The sequence below is a fragment of the Dermacentor andersoni genome, chromosome 3 (assembly GCF_023375885.2).
Source record: "Dermacentor andersoni chromosome 3, qqDerAnde1_hic_scaffold, whole genome shotgun sequence".
Classification (NCBI taxonomy): Eukaryota; Metazoa; Arthropoda; class Arachnida; order Ixodida; family Ixodidae; genus Dermacentor; species Dermacentor andersoni.
This window is the reverse complement of record NC_092816.1, coordinates 84,957,294-84,975,419: the sequence shown is the minus strand read 5'-3', so window position 1 is coordinate 84,975,419 and position 18,126 is coordinate 84,957,294. Positions and strand designations below refer to the sequence as shown.

The following is an 18,126-nucleotide window of genomic DNA, read 5'->3' as shown; positions in this document are numbered from 1 at the left end:
AGTAAAGTTGGATTCTTCGCTGCAACTGCCATTGGCCAAGTTCAGCGGACCGTTCGCGCATCCCATGACATCACATGGACGTGGCATTCTCGCTGTTTGTTCTAAATGCAAGTTTTGTGAACCAGCAGAACCAGCGCAGCACGACGCGATAACGAAACAACTGAAACTCCAAAGCGCGCCCGGCGCAGAGTCGAGCGAGAACGAAACCTTTCGACCACCCATACCACTCAAGCGTAACGTCAAAATGTTTTTTTTTTTCTTAGAATCGAATAGAAGTAGACAAGTAGCATTTTATTCCGACTTATAACCTAATAAAATTATCTTTTTAATACGAGCGGTTGAGTACTAGTGACATAAACTATGATGAGGAGTGCCTTCGTAATCGGGCTAGTACCGGACTGTCGCTGGGGGGTCTCAAATCGTGTCATGCATTTACCTCAATTTCTCGGTTACTAAAGCTCTGTTCGCGATTATATTGACGCCTACGTTTTAGAGCATTGCTTTATCACTTTAACTTGACTTCATAGTAACCTTTAGTGTCCCTTTAAGACACCAGCAGCACCCAGCCAGCAGCCATTTGGCGTGAAATGACTCAAATGACTCAAAAAGTCACGAGTCATATCCTATACATTTGCCTAGAAAGAAGAATGGAGGGAAAGCGAAATGGCTGCATTCAATCGAATTCTTCATCGGCATTTTTTTAGACTGCGCCGCCACTAGTAATCCAGATAACACGAGCAACATGGGCTCGCGCATGGCAGGTTGACGAATTCGTTACTCGATCGATCTCGATAGCTTGAAACTAGTATACTCTAGGCACTCTATAAAAACTAGCTTGAAACGAAATTTCTATGGTTCTAAGCAGCTCAAATTGCGTGCACCGACACTCCCTCTGTATGATATGTACTGTCGTGCCCTCTTTTGAGAGTAGCAAACACAAGAAAACCCTAAAGCGTGGCCTTCGAGATTCCAAAGCGCACCAATGCAATAAAAAAATCACAGAAACTAAAACTTACGCATAAAAATAAATAAATAAAAACATTGACTGAGTTTTTTTTTTAATGCAAAACAAAGGATGGTTGCGTTGGTACTCTTGGAGGCTATACAAAATTGGGCACGTTGGTGTCGGGAACAAACAAAGCGGTCTCTCCAAAATTAAAAGCGTTCAGGGGCCCCTCAATTTATATGACTGTACATTTTATATGCGTGTTGATCTTTGCTACTACTTCTAATCACCACGCTTGCGACTGATAACTTCTAAAAGCGAAAATGTTCACGTAATGCGCTAACTCAGCGAAATATGGAGTCCTTACAAGAGTTGTCTATTCTCTCCGAACTCTTTGAACTCACGCGTCCACGTGTGTTTTCCCGGTGGTTTTGGTGGTTTGCAGCACGTGTAGTGCGTGTACGCTGCAAGTGGAGTGTTGACTGTTGCTTAGACCTGGCACATTCCACTCAGAAGACTTGGTGTGTTGTGTTTGACGTTGAAGTATAGGGAAGCATCATGAATAGCGTAGCGGTTATTCCAAAAGAGAACGCACGCTACTGTGACGTCGCTTACTGGGATGACAGGTATCGGAATGAGGACACGTACGACTGGCTGCTTCCGTACCATACGTATGCCCATCTCATCAAGCAGCATGTCCAAAATACCGACCGGATACTCATGTTAGGTGAGCTGTCTGGTCTAATTTACGAGCTGCGGTGTTTCGCATGTAATCGATGTAACACTGCGGTGATGAGTTGGAACCAATCGAGCTGCATGTGCACCCCCATGACTGACTTGTTTCGGTTTGTGATCGTTTGTAGCGATTCCAGTTGAACACCGATTATCGAATACAGTCTCGCATAAACACGATGTATTGCGGGTTTCCTTTCTCTGTGCTCTTCCCCGCTCCCTTTCCCTTATATCTTTGGTGTTCTCTTTCATTTCAGGTTGCGGAAATAGTCCTCTTAGTGAGCTGCTGTACAAGGATGGCTTTAGGAACATTGAAAACATTGACTACTCTCACGTTGTGATCAACAACATGTCATCACACTGCAGTGACTGCGCCCAGATGAAGTGGCACGTCATGGATGCCACACACCTTCAGTTTCCAGATGGCTCGTTTGATGTTGTCATCGAAAAGGCCACTATTGATTCCATGATGGTAAAAGAAAAGGACCCATGGAATATTTCGGAGCCAACCAGAGTGATGGTGACGAAAGTCCTAAGTGAGGTAAGGCATTCAGTGCTTGAAACATGAGCTATAATTAGCGAGGTTCCACGATTCTTGCGCTAGCGTAAAAGGGCAGGGAAACAAACACAGAGAAACAACACCGAATGAATGGATCTCGAATTAATGACTGGCATTTATTTGAAACACAAGGCAGGAAAAAAGGACAGCAGCTGTCCATAACAAGGTCCGAGTTGCCAATCCGGACACATGTCGCGCTTCAAGATAGTCGCGTTAGTGGCCCTGTTTCTGTTCTGTGTGTGTAGCTTGCGAAGGAGTCAGTGTCACAAAGGTGACATCTGTTATTTGTGCATCTGAATTGATGTTGCTGTGCGAGCTTCTTGTGTTTTGCCCTTGTTGGAAACATGTGCAGGGCATTGTTTATTGGGTCAGAGATGATGACACCCTGGCATACTTTTGTCAGATGAGTAGACATGATGTCAAAGTAAGACTTCCTCTCTCTTAAATGAACTGAAAATTGGCCGAGTTTGTTTGAATGCATGTGTGCCTTAATAGCGCTGAGAAGATGAGACAAGAGAAAACAACAGGACAAACCAGGCACATACCCAGGATTTTTTTTTTGGGGGGGGCAACCCAAGGTAACTTTTCCATGCAAATGAAGGGGAGGGGGGTGCTTTCACTAGTACAAATGCGAATAATGCCCACCATTTGCCATAAACACGCGTAAACCCAAAAAAGAGAAATAACATTATGGTGTGCCTCATACATATGCCTGTCAGATCCACTTCTCCTTTACTTGACAAACAAGCGACTACATCAAATGGACTTGCACAGGAAAGAAGCGAAGGAAGAACACTGCCAAGAACAAGTAAACAAGTGAAAGTGTAAAATAAAGATATCTGGTAGCGTTTTTTTAATTTGCTGTGGAACAGTGAGAGAAATATATATTTGCGGAACGATCAGTTCTTTTGTATCCCTCATTTACCGCTCTACCAAGTGCCAAGACCGACTCGTATTGTTATTTGGGAAGTTGCGTAACAGTGTGTGGCCACCGCTCCCATACGACCGCGTAGAGCGCTGGACGCCGCAGTTCTAGATGTACTGCACCAGTGGTTTTGGCACGTAAAACCCAATAATTAAATTTTTTTTAATGTACTGCACCCACCACGGAAGGTTAGAAAAACACCCACATAAACACAGCAGAAAGGTGGCTGCGTCAGGAGGCTCGACTGATCACTGTAGAAGCATCATTCAAAACGCACGGAATCATTCTCCACTTCCGGCAGCGTTTTCACTACTTCCTTTTTAAATAAAATGATGTTGATCCATAAATATTTTCATAAACAACGGTTAACTTTCTTAATTTTTGCTTTTCCTTCCTGTTTGACTGTTGCCTCGGCTCCCTCCCTTAGTAGATCAGCTAATTCTGAACTCCTTGCGACTCTTGTTTTCAGTTGCCAGTTTTGCACGAAAAGTGCTGTACAATTAGGGAAGTACTAGACGAGGTAATGAGTGACATTAATATTCCCATAGGTTTAACAGTTATTGCAGGGTTTGATTATTGACACTGTTTCGCATTATTTTATTTTCTACCTTATCTAACTCGTATCACGGGCACATGGTTCTGAGGATCTGCCAGCGTCGCGGCGAGCCGTCACTCCAGGAAATAATAAATCAAAAGGAAAAGTTTAACGCAACTGGCGTTTTCTCTGGCCACAAGTTGTTCCACGAGCATACAGACCAGCTCACTACGAACTGAATCCCTTTCCTGGTCCCTGGATCAGTCTAAACAAAGGTTGAACTAACGAAGCAGCAGCGATGGGCGTGACCATTGCAATAGGTGGTGACAATTGAACGAATCTCAAGTTAATTGTGCGGGCACTGAATCGATAAGAAAACTGGCTTTCACACCCAGGAGATGCTGATAACTACCACCATCCAAAAGGAGGGAAAAAGGCAGCAAAATGTTAACCACCAAATAGCTGTCAAGTCTCAAGATTGATTTGTCAGCATTTTAGGAAGGTGTGTGAGGAGTGGTGGTGTAGGTGAAGTGGGGGTGAGGGTGCCCCTGGGTACGTGCCTAGGGCAAACATCTTCCTTTCTCTCACTTAGGCATCCAGTTCAGATTTATGAGCTCAGGTTTGGTAGGTTGCAAAAATTGTGACAGCTGGCTAGATGAGGATATCGTTTCTTCACATGCCTACGCTTTTCTTATTCTTCTATTGCAGATCAGCCGTGTGTTGCATAGAGGTGGCCGCTTCATCTCCATCACATTTGCACAGCCTCATTTCCGAAGCCCGCTCTATGCCGACATGCAGTTCGACTGGTCTCTCGACACATTCAAGTTTGGCACCAGCTTCCACTACTTCTGCTACATCATGACCAAGGGCCAAGAACTATCATTGGATGCCACAAGCTGTTACCATTTGCCTGTCTTCCGTCGTAATTCCACCACTAGCCAAAGCAGTGAACCTGAAAATGAGGACTTCCTTTTGAAAATCTTAGCCTCCTGACACTAGGAAAAAAATTAGCTCTTTAAAGGATTTGTAGCTTTTATCTAGGACCGGAATTTGTGGGAAAGGCGTTTAACACTGTCAACACTCAGGCAAGTGCTTCAGGGCAAAGATGCAATATTGAAGCTGAAAATTGCTCTTTTATATACGATGGCTCTTGGCCAAGATGGTTGGGTCGTAGTTTTCTGGAACACAGCAGACACTTTTTTTTACAACACAGAAGGCATGTGTCACTTTGTTTCATTCTGTGTTGTCAAAAAAAGTGTCTGCTGTATTCCAGAAGAGGAAAATGTCTAATGTTTCTCATTGCGTTATTCACTAGTATGTGTTGCATACTTTTTATCCTTCGTCATGCTCATGCCACTCTGCTTGGAGGAACACTAAAGTTACACTGTGTTATTAAAATACGCTGTTGCAATAGCATAGTGACCACCCTTACTCTGAGAAGAGGCTTGGTTAGTCAGAAAATATGGAGGAATGAAAAATGAGTGACAGGTGCCACTCTGAAGTTTTGACACTAGCCCTCTTTGACATCACGGATTTTGACAGCCTTTAGTTTTTCGGTAAGGATGGACTACATTTCAGTGTAAAGAAACCAGAAAGGACTCTGCCTAGCAAGTCTTGAGAACGTTATTGCGCAAAATTGGCCTTGAATGTGGGAAATCTTCAAATCCGTGATGCCCACACTGGCAGCGGGGGATTTGAGTGAACTTTTAATGATTGTAAGTTTGATTTCCTCCATTAATAATGAAAATTTTTTCAGTCAAATGAGTAAAAATAAGAGTTTCATACGAATACTTCATAGTACAAACTAATGTAGAGTTGTTTCTTTAGTGTTCCTTGTCATGGGCAGCTAAACCTTACAATTCTTCATGTGTGCAAAGCACGCTTTCTTGGGCATCGTGACTTCACGATGAAGACACTGGAAGGTGCAATGAGCTTTCTTTTTCTTTTTGTTCTGTCTTGTTTCGATGCCATGTTTTTATGCCACAGGATGGATAGGTGGGAGAGGGTAATGCAGTATTTGAAAAGTTAAGAGCCCAAGAAAGACACTGGACATAGAAAAGGGTGGCTTGAAAAGCGTGTGTGGTGTGTTTCTTTTCCACATCCAGTGTCTTTCGTGCACTCATGTTTTCTCATACTTGTGCCATCTTTTAGTGCATAATTTAGTGCCTTCATCTAACGTTGACGAAGTGGTAACCAAGAGGCTGAAAGTGCCAGGTTGTTTTCTGCCAGAGCTACACAGTGGACTGTGAGGAACAACGTGTGGAGGTCTTGGGGATCAATTTTTAACCTGCTGGAATGTGCGAGCATTGTTCTTCATTATGCACATAAAATATAAGCACTTGAGCATTTTAGCCATTCTACCTCATGAAATGTGACTGCTGTGGCCAGGAGTTCAGCCTGCAACGTAATATGCATTACCAAGAAAAAAAAAAATACGATCTAAATATATGTTTATTTTTGTGCATGTGTGTGTTGTTATACTGAAGTTTATGAAGTTTTTATAGTGCATGGCTGTGCAAGAAGTTGCGCATGTTGCTATATTCTGTTGTCATTCCTGGTGCACGATTAAATTGTAAGCTTTCCTTTTACTGGAAACATCAGATATAGTCTAGAAACTAGGCCAGTCTTGTTTGCTTGTTCATTGCACTTTAGTTGAAGCACGGCATGACATAACATGACACACTCGGAATCGAAGTAGAAATTATGGAGGTTCAAGTTGAGTATGCTAACCACTACGGCATGGCCATATCACGCAACCAAGAGATAATACTTCTGTGCCGTTTAGTTGTCCTCCAACATAAGAAAATGTCTCAAAATGAGCAATATCTCTCTGCATTGAATAGTTTTCGGAGCTTGCAGTTGTACCACTTGTACCTTTAACTGGTTATGTGTTGCGTGCACTGCTTGCCAATTGATGGCACTGGGGACAGCGATCGACAAGAAAAAAATCGGGAGGGGAATCTGTACGCTAACGCAAAGGACAGTGACTTGCTATTTGAGGCCTGAGCTGGCTGCCTGTGGTCAGAAACATACTGGAGGAAATATTGGCAACAGGTCGAGGCAGGTGTCTGCTGCAACAAAAGTCTGGAAACGACGTAGACCATCGTAATGGAATGCAAAGATATGCAACCAGAAAGAGCCGTAGGAAACTTCGACCTACCTCAAGTGCAGGGATTCAAAGTGTATTGAAGCATTAATTGGTCAGTGGTCGACATAAGCAAGTGACATTTAGAGTATTCGTGGGAAAAAAAGCAGGAAAGAAAACGGGAGTTGTTACAGGCATGGGTAACTGTACACTACTATACAGGGTGTTTCGCTTAACTAAAAATGTTAAATGCCACCCAGCTGTACAAAACTAAGGTAATGTTGTTTGCCGTCGCTTGGAGATATTCAGATTACTTATTGCATTATTCCTTATTAGTTAATTAGTCTTAATTCATCGACTCTCAATTATTATAATCCGATGTAAACTTTCAATTCGAAAATTGCAGAGCAACATGAGAAACTCCTGATACAGCTTTCTGTTGCTCAATGCATGCTGCACATAAAAGTATTTTTGCAAGCTTGGAAGAAGCCAGCGAATACGTGCAAAGCACCTCGAGCGGCCAGTCGCGCGGCAATTCTGCGTGTATTCGCTGGCTTCTTTCACAATTAGCCAGGTGACTATTTGTCACCGCCCCGTTTCGAAGGGGATGACAATAAATATAATCGCATCTGCTGACACACTTTGCTAACTGCCGCAAGCTGCATGATAGACAAAACTAGAACTGGCAGCTACAGCAATGTGATGCACTGTCTACATTGCGTGCATAGTCAAAAAACGCCATGCTTGATGTTGAGCCCATCATTCGGAAGTATCGAGGGGTTCTTCAAATGGCGCTAGAGTGCTCTGATGTTTTCCGAGAGTAAATTTGTTCGTGTGTCACTGGCTCACAGTTGCAGTTTGTAGGGATTAAGGAGTTACTGGATTGTGTTTCTTTCACCGTGTTCTCTCCTGCATTATTGGCACTGTCAAACGAAACATTCCGCACTTTTCTTCAACTTCGTACACTGTAATCTTCTTGCATCAGAGCCAGTCACTACCGTTTTGTACAATGCTGTCCTTTTATACAAACTTACAGCACATCAGGGATAGAATGTGAACTCAGCCTATGCCCTTCTTGTGTAGCAAGTTTATTCTCATTGCAAACAGACGTTGCTGATTCAACCGAAAGGCTGTTTCTATGGGTGTAGCTATGAAGAAACCACATCATAAAGCACGTCCACTACAATTCTAAACACGATTCACTAAACTGTTGCAAGTTATGAAAATTGACACGCTGAATCACATTAAAGACTGAAAGCAATGGGGCAGCTGTCATAAATGGTGTCGGCTGCCATCACTGTTGGTGGCGTTGGGACACTGTAAATGCACTTGCATTTACAGTGTCCACACCAGAAAATTTACAGAAATTTACCAGAAATTTACAGCCCACACCACAAAATGCCCCTATTGTTGCGGAAATAAGATCATGGACTTTGGCCATACAGCAGTCGTGGGCTAGGAGTAAGCAGTGTCACATTCACGAGGGCCATTAAAGTCAGCCTTAAAGTCTGGTGATGTTTGAAGGTAGTTTCATTTAGCGTAAGAAATGTTACATAATTTATCACAGCCTCTTGCAGATTATGTCTTTCTCTTTAAGCCATCTTATTGCATTACCTAATTTGTCCATTGTAGCAGCAGAGAAATTACACTTGCCAGGGATGCATTTTGTTGGAAATGAGATTAGCTACGCATATGTGTGGCACAAAGAAAAAATATGTAATCTATTGCTTGGCCTGAAAACCACAATATGGCAAAATGTGGCGTTGTTGTCCGATAATTGGGGAGAATCTGCTGTGAGCACACAGATGTAGAGCCTCCCATGGCATGCTTCAGCTGCGTGTCTGCACCTCTTCTCTTGAATGTGTTTATTTTTGACCTTTCACTCTCTCAGTCTTGCACTATCAGCACGAATTCAAATGTGAACAATTCCACACTGCTCCAATGCATTATTCCATTGCTCACCTGCATCGGTAACACTGGTTTAATTTGGACTTCAAAACATACACTTCGTGCTATATTTCATGCATAGAAAGTGGCGACGGTGTCATGTCATACTTCCAAGGAATTATGTGTAACAGGTGTTCTGATTTCTTGTTCATATTTCAGTCTGGGCTGATGGTACGTTTCGCCTTCACAAATATTTGCACACCTGTAGCGTTTTTACATACTGCCTGCTACATATAACTTCCTTTGTAGCATTTCCACCTTGTGAGCTCTTAAGCTGTGCATTGCTTTGCCTTGTTTGCTTTCCCCCCTTTTCCTTCTCATTGTATTTATGCATTTGCTGTTCTTAGCACTGTTTAATTTCTTTTCATGGGTGCTCATTGTCTGGAAAGAAGAGGAATAAGTTCCTTTTCTCTGTCGCTGTGATACCTGCTTGTATGGACAGTTGTCTGCAACGCTTAAGAAGGCCATCCCGCCAACTGGTGCTGTTGGACATTAATAAACCTCGAAACTTGGACCACCACAAAATTGTACAGCCCCCTTTTTGCCTACTCAAATTACTGCCTGGCCCTATTCAGAACTCTGCGCGGGAATGTGTATGAATTCACATATACAGTGGAATGCCTTTATAACGAAGTGGTTGGGCCCACCGAAATCATTTGTTATACAGGTCACTATGTTGCAAAGGTCCTGCGCCGCTCACAATAGAACTGGGACAGAATTATTCCTTCATTATACAAGTCATTTGCTGTAGAGGTGCTTGACTGTACATATGCTGTACAGTGTTTTAGTAGCGCTGATGTCCAGGTGGTGGGTGGCATTCGTACCTTCGGTACAAACAGGATTGCCAGTACAAACAGGAAAACACCAGTGGTGAGGACATTGAGTTAACTATCTGTGAGGGGTGGGGTCGGTGCCAAAATTGTGCATCTTATGAAAATGGAACAGAAAACATCTCTATGATAGAACATTGGCGTATCGCAATGGCATAAAGTAGGAAGTAAGAGCTATTGAACAAATGCATGAAACACGCACCTGGATTGATGGTGCTACATTAAAGAATGTTGTTGCTACTCTTTTAACAAGCTTGTGAAAATGACTGCAGCAGTGATTGGCCAACAATGCACACCTTTATCTCTATTCAGTGTTAAGATAGTTCTTCTTCTTGTATTTGATTTCTTCCTGTCATTTATATTGTACACATAGCACTTATGCTTGACCTTTTCCATCCCCCTATGTGGTACCTGAATGGGCCCTTAATAAATAATTAAAATAACTATATATTATCTACAAATTTACGGCAAACTGGTTTACAAGCTAACCTGAAGAATATGCACCATTTTGTGTTCCATGAGGAGATAGTTGGCCATTTAAAAAAGCACAAATCGTTGCAGAATTCCAGATTTTCTAAAGATGTGCGTATAAAATAAGAGGAAGGGCCAGTTCACCCTCTTAGATCTCACAACTCAGAAAGCATTGTCAAGATAACAGCGTTGATTGTCCTGCCAACTGCCAACCACTCATATGTGCAAGTAAAAGAAAATTGCTATGGCTGCTGGAAACCAGCCGAGTGCTTAGTGGGGGAGTAAAAAACAAACTTCAGTTGCAATTTAGCATTAGGTGTGAAAAAAATGCGTTAGTATTACGTTGCACCTCTTTGATGTCCCGGATCCATGATTTAAACTGTGTTCACCGCATTGCAGACTGTTGTTCAGGAGCTCACTTGACACACATCCTGCCTTCTTGAGGAGTGATGTGCAACTGTTAGTTTACACATTTTTTCCACTTTGATACTTGTAATGCTAGTGCACTAAAAACATCAGAGTAATGCAGGGAATTTGTCTGTTCCTTACATGCCATGGCGCAATGGCACATGTTTTCATTTGCAACTGGCATCTCAGCAGTTGCTTTTATTGATCATGGGCTGGCATGTCATGTTAGTTGTGTTTCTGTTCTGTGCTTGACGAGTCCAATTTGTGAGGTGCGGTTGTTTATTATGTTATGCGCTGTACCTTGGTGAATCGATATGACACATTTGATTATTGTTCATTGGATAATTATGTGTATTGATATGTAACCAGTGATTAATTACATGCGCAGAATTGTGTTTAAGAAAACAGCATTACGATGCTTCCTCTTTATTGGTTTCAAAGGGGTCATGCATCGGTTTTTGCACATGGTAGAAGAATATATGTCAATATATACTCAAATTAATTTAGTTTTTTACATGCACAAGCTCCCAGTACATAGGCTATGTTTTGTACAAACAGAATAACTCTGCAAGTCTTCTTCATGTTCCTAGAAATTTGCATACTATAGATGCATGATTACCAGTCTCTGAGCTGGTTTGACGGCTTTGAATGACTTGCTGGCTGGTTTCGGTGCTTGCGTTTGTCTGTGCACTTCGTGTACCACAACAGGGCATGTAGTAGGATGTTGTGTTGATCCACCTACAGAAACTTCCTGCAAACACTACAGTCGCACTACGTTATGCTAGGAAAGCAGTTGGGATGGAACCACAATTGATTCTTAAATTTTTTAACCCTGTTTACTTGACTGTGATATGAAAGCCCATTTCACGACATTAAGCGCACTCTACTGCAAAAAATTGCAACCATAACCCGTGCACTGCAAAGTGCTTCGTGTGTACTTAAATATCTTAGGCTGTAGCATGCAATCACTGAACCAAATCCATTCTGTCTCGGAATGCCTGGGAGTGCAGATATGTTTTCTCAATCTTTGAGGCTATTTTCAGACTGCTGTCCCAAGCTGGTTTAATATCTACCATTATTTATACTTTTGATGTTTGCGAGGCATCTGAGCTGACATTGTAACAAGCTTTAAAATGTCGACATATATTTTGCAGATGAGATAAACCATGTGCCATAAGCAGACATGTAGAAAATTTGCTACTATAGTTATGTGTTTTGTGTAATTAACCTTTTAATTATTACTCTTTAAAGTTAGCTCTCCCACAGTAATGCTTGTCTGGATGGTAGCTACCTATACTCATAAATTAATATTGTATAATCTATAATTTCTCACTCCATTCAGCTATGAGACTGCAGCACTCGGCAGGCAATAGCACTCAAACACCTGCAGCAGAACACACAATGTTGGTGTCGTCTGCAAAGGAGCTGCACCTGAGCTGGGATGCCATTTGCATGTGTGCACACTTCACCTTGGAATTATTTGCCTATGAGCGTACATATTTAATCCTCCAAGTTGGGTATTTTCATTTGCTATACTACAAAATGTAGACTGAGCATAAAAGTTTTTTCGTGTGCTTTAGTGTACTGATTTTGAATACCTTCGCTTCTGAGCAGACGCATATCAATATGCATGTGTCCTCTCGGTCACAGTTATGCCGATCTTTGCTCCTTCTGCACAGCAATTTGTGAGTTACTGTGAACACTGTACTTTCAATGTGGCGTTTTACATAAAGGCGCATAAATAGGGGGCACTTCTCTAATTAAGGAAAATAGAGGTCTGCAAGTATCCTGTGCGCACATCTGTTTCAAATGTGTGTTAGAACAATATCAAATTCTTTTGTAGCTGCAGCTAACAGCACAACAAATTCAGGCTTGGGGCTCATGGTTCATTCAGGCTCATGTGGCTAAGCTAATCAGCCCTAAAAGCTGAAGATGTGTTTGCCTAGTCAAGGATAGGGAGAAAGCTGCGCATCCTCTGCTCTTCAACAGCGCCTTTGCCACGAAGTCGGAGATGTAGGCGATGGTCGCACTAGTTGTGGTCAACATTGGCCTCTGCATTGAAAAAGGACGGTTTTGATAACCGTAATGCACAAGGCCCATACATGCATTTCTGGCCTGCTTCAATTGCTTCACCCCTATGCAGTTGTATAATGTGGTAAAGCGTGTAGTGTATTGCGAGGAAGGGAAGCGAGAATTGTACAAGTGTAAACGCATGATTATTTAGTGCCTTGCATAAGCAACAGTAACCATGAAGGTGCTCGCTGGAGGTGCCGGTATGTTATTGTTCATTTTATCTACTGCGGTGAAGCTTACTTGTCCATAAATGTTTGCTTGCTGTTTATAGTAGTAAACGACATTTTTATGAATCGCTGCAGGATGTGATTGAACGATCACTAACCGGGCATTGCACCCACTGAAGACAACGTCACATTCCAGAAAGTGGCGAGAATGTGTTTGCTGTAGGCCAAAAATTAACGCATCACTTATTTCCCACGTCGGCATTTTCTTGCACTGCGAAGAAGTGGACTCTCAAAATTAAAATAACGCACTATGGACGAGAATCTCTGCTCTCATGCCACATATTGTGCAGAAAACTGGGAAGGTGCTGTGTTATCCGTCCTAAGTTCAGCCTGCATAAACGCGCTGTGAAAACCTTCAGCGCATTTGGATGGTCTTGGGGCTGCTCTTTGGCTGTGCAAATCTTACGCGAGAAAGCAGAGAAAGTGCGCGTGGATGGTGTGTCTTCTACGTTCGCTTCCGCAGGCGTCAGCGCGGCCGGAGCAAAGCCTGCGCGCGATCTCCTAGGCCGTGCCGCACTCACAAAGAATGTTCCGATTTTACTCGGGGAGAAAGCTCTTCAGTGGGCTTCATTTGCTGCGCTTGGCAAAGAAACCGAAACTAGGATTTTACTTTAATTTGGCACGAACAAAGTTCAGACGCGGCAACAATGGGTGCTCATTATTTTTGTGTACTTTTATTTTTGCCCGCGATCTGCTCACTTCAATTCGGGAGCCGCCGCTCAAATCGCGTTTACTTTCGCCTCACTGGCACTCTATCTCAGGTCTTTCAATGTCAGTGTTCAGCCTCAAAGTAGTTATAGAGAACCTGCAGAGTTGCTTGGAAGATGAAGACGACCTTGACATGGATTCCTACATTTTGGCCTACAGAGAGCTGTCCAAGTGAGTTGCATGGTCGCACAGCTGGCTTCTCGCAAGCGCTTACATTTAGTTAATATTTGTATTGCAGATGGCTAGTTGTCCAGGAGGTGCCGATCACGTCGTCCCGTTTTTGACCTATAACCTTCATTTTCCTCAAAAACGGGCGCCGTCAGCAATCTGGCGTTGATATTGCTATCTTTACGTAATCGCAGTTTCGAGATGCGTTTGCCAAGCGGTTGTGATATCGCACTCTCAGTAGTTCCCTGTAGGCTGAGTCGTTTCAGGATGCGAAATTATGGATGCGCCCCGGTTTGGGCGTTGTTCGCTTTCGGTGACGGCTGTCGTTCCTGAATGGAAATATCGCATACCGAGGTTTTGCGCCCTCATTCATTGCGTCCCGTGCACAATATTGGCCTTGATGGCTTGCGATCACGCGGCTCGGCGCACCTGTATATGTGTGTTCGCAGTTCAGCCAGCTGGGGTGTCACGATGAAATGGTCCGTCACGCGCACCGCGTACTGCATTGATCAGCGATGCGCTTTTAGTTCAGATAGTTGTTTGCATTTTAGCTCAAGCGACTGCCTCATTACACTGTCAAGTCGGCATATTATTGTTGTACAGAGCCGTCAAACCCACTTAACCATGCCACCTATCCGATTCAGGGCCATAGACCTGGTTACGAAAGGGAAATTCTCGGCGTTAATAATTAAAATTGGAGTTACCAAAGTGCCCCAGAAAGCTCACAACCATTGACAACATTGTGGTAATGCATTGGCAGCTTTTATCTGTGTGTAGGGGGATGTGAAGTGGCTTACTCGGTTATTCATTTTCAATGCTTTAACGTTGCAACTTTATTTGAAAAAAAGAAGTATGTGCTGCTGAGCTGGTATCGTGCACGCATCCTGAGTATTCGTAGTTAGACCTGCACAGCGCCAACTGTGGTGTTAGTTTTTTTAGGCCTGAAAAGTGCTTGGGCGCAGCAATGCTGGGGACAGTTGAAGATACATGTATAACTAGATACTATCATAAGTTATTCTTTGTCTGTCTTCTTTCTGTACCAAGGTGCATATGACAAGATGTTTGTCAGTATCTGTATTTCTGATACTGCATACCAGAGACTCATATTACAACACGCATGAAAACGGCCAGTCTCTGAAGGCTAGCAAATAACGCTAATCAGTACTTATTCTATGTGACAATATTCTATGTGACACAATGAACAATGTGCAGAATGCAGCACAACCTAGAAACTATGCACTTTACAACTTAAATGACTAGCGAGTGTCAGACCACCTCCAAAGAGAGAAACAAGAAAGTCAAGACTAAAAACTATCGTCATAATTATTTTAGACAGTATATGCTCTGTCAGCTTGAGAGAGACACGAGGCATTTCCCTTTATAGAGAATAATTAGTCTTGTGGCCTTTGTTCATGGGCCTTAAAACATGCTACTGAAAGAATTTCACACTAGATATACAGAACTAAAATGTGGCTGAACCTGCTTCTGAAGTTACTGAAAAAACGCTCCCATGACAACACAAAGTAACACTACACTGAGGTGAGCACAACTGCCAAATTTGGGTGATTGGCAACGTCTCCTGCACCAATAGTGAGCTTATTTTCTAGAACTATCCACTGAAGAGGGAAGCATGGCTAATAATTGTCAGAATGATATCTTGGATTCACGTATATTGCTGTTTCTTTTGTGTGACGCAGTCAAGATGAGAGCAGGATGCACATTTTGCAAGAGCATTAGCAGCGGTATCAGAGCTCATGCTCAGAATTTAAGCTTCACTTGAAGGTATGCATGCATTTAACATAGATGCTCATCCTCAGTGATGTTGTCATGCAGGCTGATTTGCTGCCACCTAGAGCTGCACGACAACCTAAACAGCCTACATAGTAGAACACCACATCCATTACAAAACATTAGTTTTATGTTCCCAGAACTCATGTTAACTTATTCATTCAACGTTCATATAGGGCGATTATGAAACTACAATAACAATTTCAGGAAATTGATTGTTTCTTACCTGAATCGGTAAAAACTTAAGACATCAACCCACTGGTGCATGGGCATGCAGAGCAGTGCCTTCTGGTTAAATGACAGCATGGTAAAATCATTTATTGCACAGTGTACTTGAGTTAATATGGTGTAAATTACTACTCCGACCAAGTGTCTCAGATTGGCTATCTAGCACACTCAGTTGGAATGCCATAAAAGCTTCTTGTCTATTAACAGAAAAGAATTTCCAGGAGAACGAAAACTGTTTGCGAAAGTTATTGGGGCCATGATTGGGTTGTCCAGCTGTTCTCACTTTATCATTATAACTGAGAGCAGAGGGCCTGATATGGATTTAACACACAGCAAAAGTGGGCTCTCAGTGCGCATTCTAACTTGAAATTTTCGATTTGAAATCTCGGCCTCTAAACCCTTTCGACCAACAGCAACTGCCATTTCGACATGGCGGGGTAATGTCGGGAAGTGAGAGGCCACCGCTGTGTTGTCTGCTTCGAAACAATTCGAGATCACAGCAGACGTCCTGCTTTGCACGCCTGGCACCTAGTGGCACAGCAAGGGCATCACCTTCAAATTGTGACCATAATTCCTTCACTTGTGCGATGAAAAGCAGCAGCAAACTTCCAAGATGCACATGCAAAAACAAAACTATACATGGTGGCCACGACATATTTACAATTCCTGCAGTCACTTCTGGTGTTTGTAGGACACAAAAGCATGCTTTTCGAGATTGGCTTCTATCACGGCCACGGCGGCCGCATTTCGATCGAGGCGAAATGCGAAAACACCCGTGTGCTTAGGTTTAGGTGCATGTTAAAGAACCCCAGGTGGTCGAAATTTCCAGAGTCCTCCACTACGGCGTGCCTCATAATCAGAAAGTGGTTTTGGCACGTAAAACCCCATAATTTAATTTAATTTGAGATTGGCTTCTGTTGCTCAAGGAAGTTGTTTCCAAGAGTTATTTGATTGACTTTATTTGGTACAAAAGCAATAATGCACAATTTATGCGTGTGCCAATTCATTTTGTCACTCACCACTCAGTGTCACCGAACTGCTGTGCAGCTCAACTGCAACATAAAAAAATTCAGCTAACAAATTTTCTACTGCACTGAATGCACTCAAATTTTGCCAGCTTGTTGTGGGACATGTACGGGGTAACTTGTGATGCATAATTCAAGCTAGGAAATTTGGTGTCCTTGCCTCTTTAAAATAAAAATTTGCAGCCCCACTCTGTTGTAAACAAGTTAATCATATTGTGGATCTATTATAAGGAACGTAGAAATGTATCTGATGAGCTGAGGTCATCTAGATCTCTTAGGGGGTTAAAGTGACCTCAAGTTATATGAATTGTGCTTTATGACAAGAATTGGCTGGATCTATTGGGCTGTGCTGACTGGTTGTGGAACCAGAGCAAAGTGAGCGCAGACTATCAGGGGCTGAAAAAAATTATTGGAGTCATAGAGGTCCTCTACTACATGAATGTCAGGGGTGTTGATGGGGCTTGGGGGGAGGAGGTCTTCATGTGCAAACCCCTCCCAAGATTCACGGGTATGTCTGGATCTGCTGCGATCACTCTGTGTCTATGGCGTTCCGCTACTGAGCAAAAGTTCACAATTTTGATTCCTGGCCAAAGTGGCCGCATTGTAATGGGGGTGTAAGGCGAAAATTCTCATGTACTTACGTTGAATTCCAATGGCGGAGTTGGAGCAGCCGATGGACTCCGCGAGCGAGCACTCGACTCTGGCGCAGAGCAACGCCTCCAGATCCACGAGTGGAACACAACCTGTGCCGCCGGAGCAAGGCGGAAGCGGAAGTTCTATCACTGAGTTACCCAAGATACCTTGCGTGTTGTCATTTCCTTCCGCTGTTTGCTCCCAGCACTGCCGCACCGGTCACTTGTCTCTTCAGCGCCGTTCACCTGTTGTTTTTTTAAAAGTGGAGAATGGATATCTCACCAAGCGTGCAGCAGCTTTTGCTTCCTCGCGAGTCATAACCGGTGGCGCCTCCCAGCAGGCAAACGTGGTAAAGGAAATACGTCACGCAGAGTTCCGGTCCACTCCGCTGATTTTGGTGGAGAATCTTTTTCTGCTCCACGGAGTGACTCCCTCTCTGAATCCCCTCCGACTCTCTCATTGGAACACCTTACTCCCGCCCTCACTCTGCCATTGGAACAAACTTGCTCCGAAACGAGCAGAAAAACTTGCTCTGACTCCGCCATTGGAATTCAACTTTAGATTTAGATGCATGTTGAAGAACAACTGACCAAAATGATCCCAAGCCCTCCACTACAGTGTCTCGCACAGACAAATGGTTGATTTCAAACATTAAAGCCAGTGAATGATTGAATCAATAAATCATGTATGGATGAATAAATGCAGCTGGCATGAGCAAAAACCCCCTCGGGAAATAAAGATTTAACTATGTTACTGACAGATGTTGCCGAATGTTATGCTAAACTCTGATTTTAGAGAAAAGGAACTTGATGCAAAAGAGTTTATTAATAGTAAAGAG

The 18,126-nt window shown here is 43.0% G+C and overlaps 2 protein-coding genes across 3 annotated transcripts in view; both read left to right on the top strand.

Moving 5' to 3' along the window:
- Window positions 1-568: 568 nt before the first annotated feature.
- Window positions 569-9,254, top strand: LOC126544033 (EEF1A lysine methyltransferase 4-like). The gene is made up of 3 exons (XM_050191222.3): window positions 569-1,673; window positions 1,936-2,219; window positions 4,406-9,254. The coding sequence occupies exons 1-3, from the start codon at window positions 1,505-1,507 to the stop codon at window positions 4,688-4,690; spliced, it is 738 nt and encodes a 245-aa protein (XP_050047179.1). The 5' UTR covers window positions 569-1,504; the 3' UTR covers window positions 4,691-9,254.
- Window positions 9,255-13,309: 4,055 nt separating this feature from the next.
- The window catches only part of LOC126544040 (ceramide-1-phosphate transfer protein), a 40,840-nt gene continuing 36,023 nt past the window's right edge, over window positions 13,310-18,126 (top strand). Inside the window, exon 1 of one of the 2 annotated variants that reach the window (XM_055061233.2) lies at window positions 13,310-13,617. In XM_055061233.2, coding sequence (XP_054917208.1) covers window positions 13,508-13,617 — 110 coding nt within the window. In that variant the 5' untranslated portion in view covers window positions 13,310-13,507. The remainder of the gene's footprint in view (window positions 13,618-18,126) is intronic. The other variant, XM_050191233.3, reaches the window with a different exon arrangement.

Coding starts and splice junctions, on each gene's coding strand:
- LOC126544033 (XM_050191222.3), top strand. CDS start 1,505: ATGAATAGCGTAGCGGTTATTCCAAAAGAGAACGCACGCTACTGTGAC. Junction 1,674..1,935: donor CGACCGGATACTCATGTTAG/GTGAGCTGTCTG, acceptor CTTTCATTTCAG/GTTGCGGAAATAGTCCTCTT. Junction 2,220..4,405: donor TGACGAAAGTCCTAAGTGAG/GTAAGGCATTCA, acceptor CTTCTATTGCAG/ATCAGCCGTGTGTTGCATAG.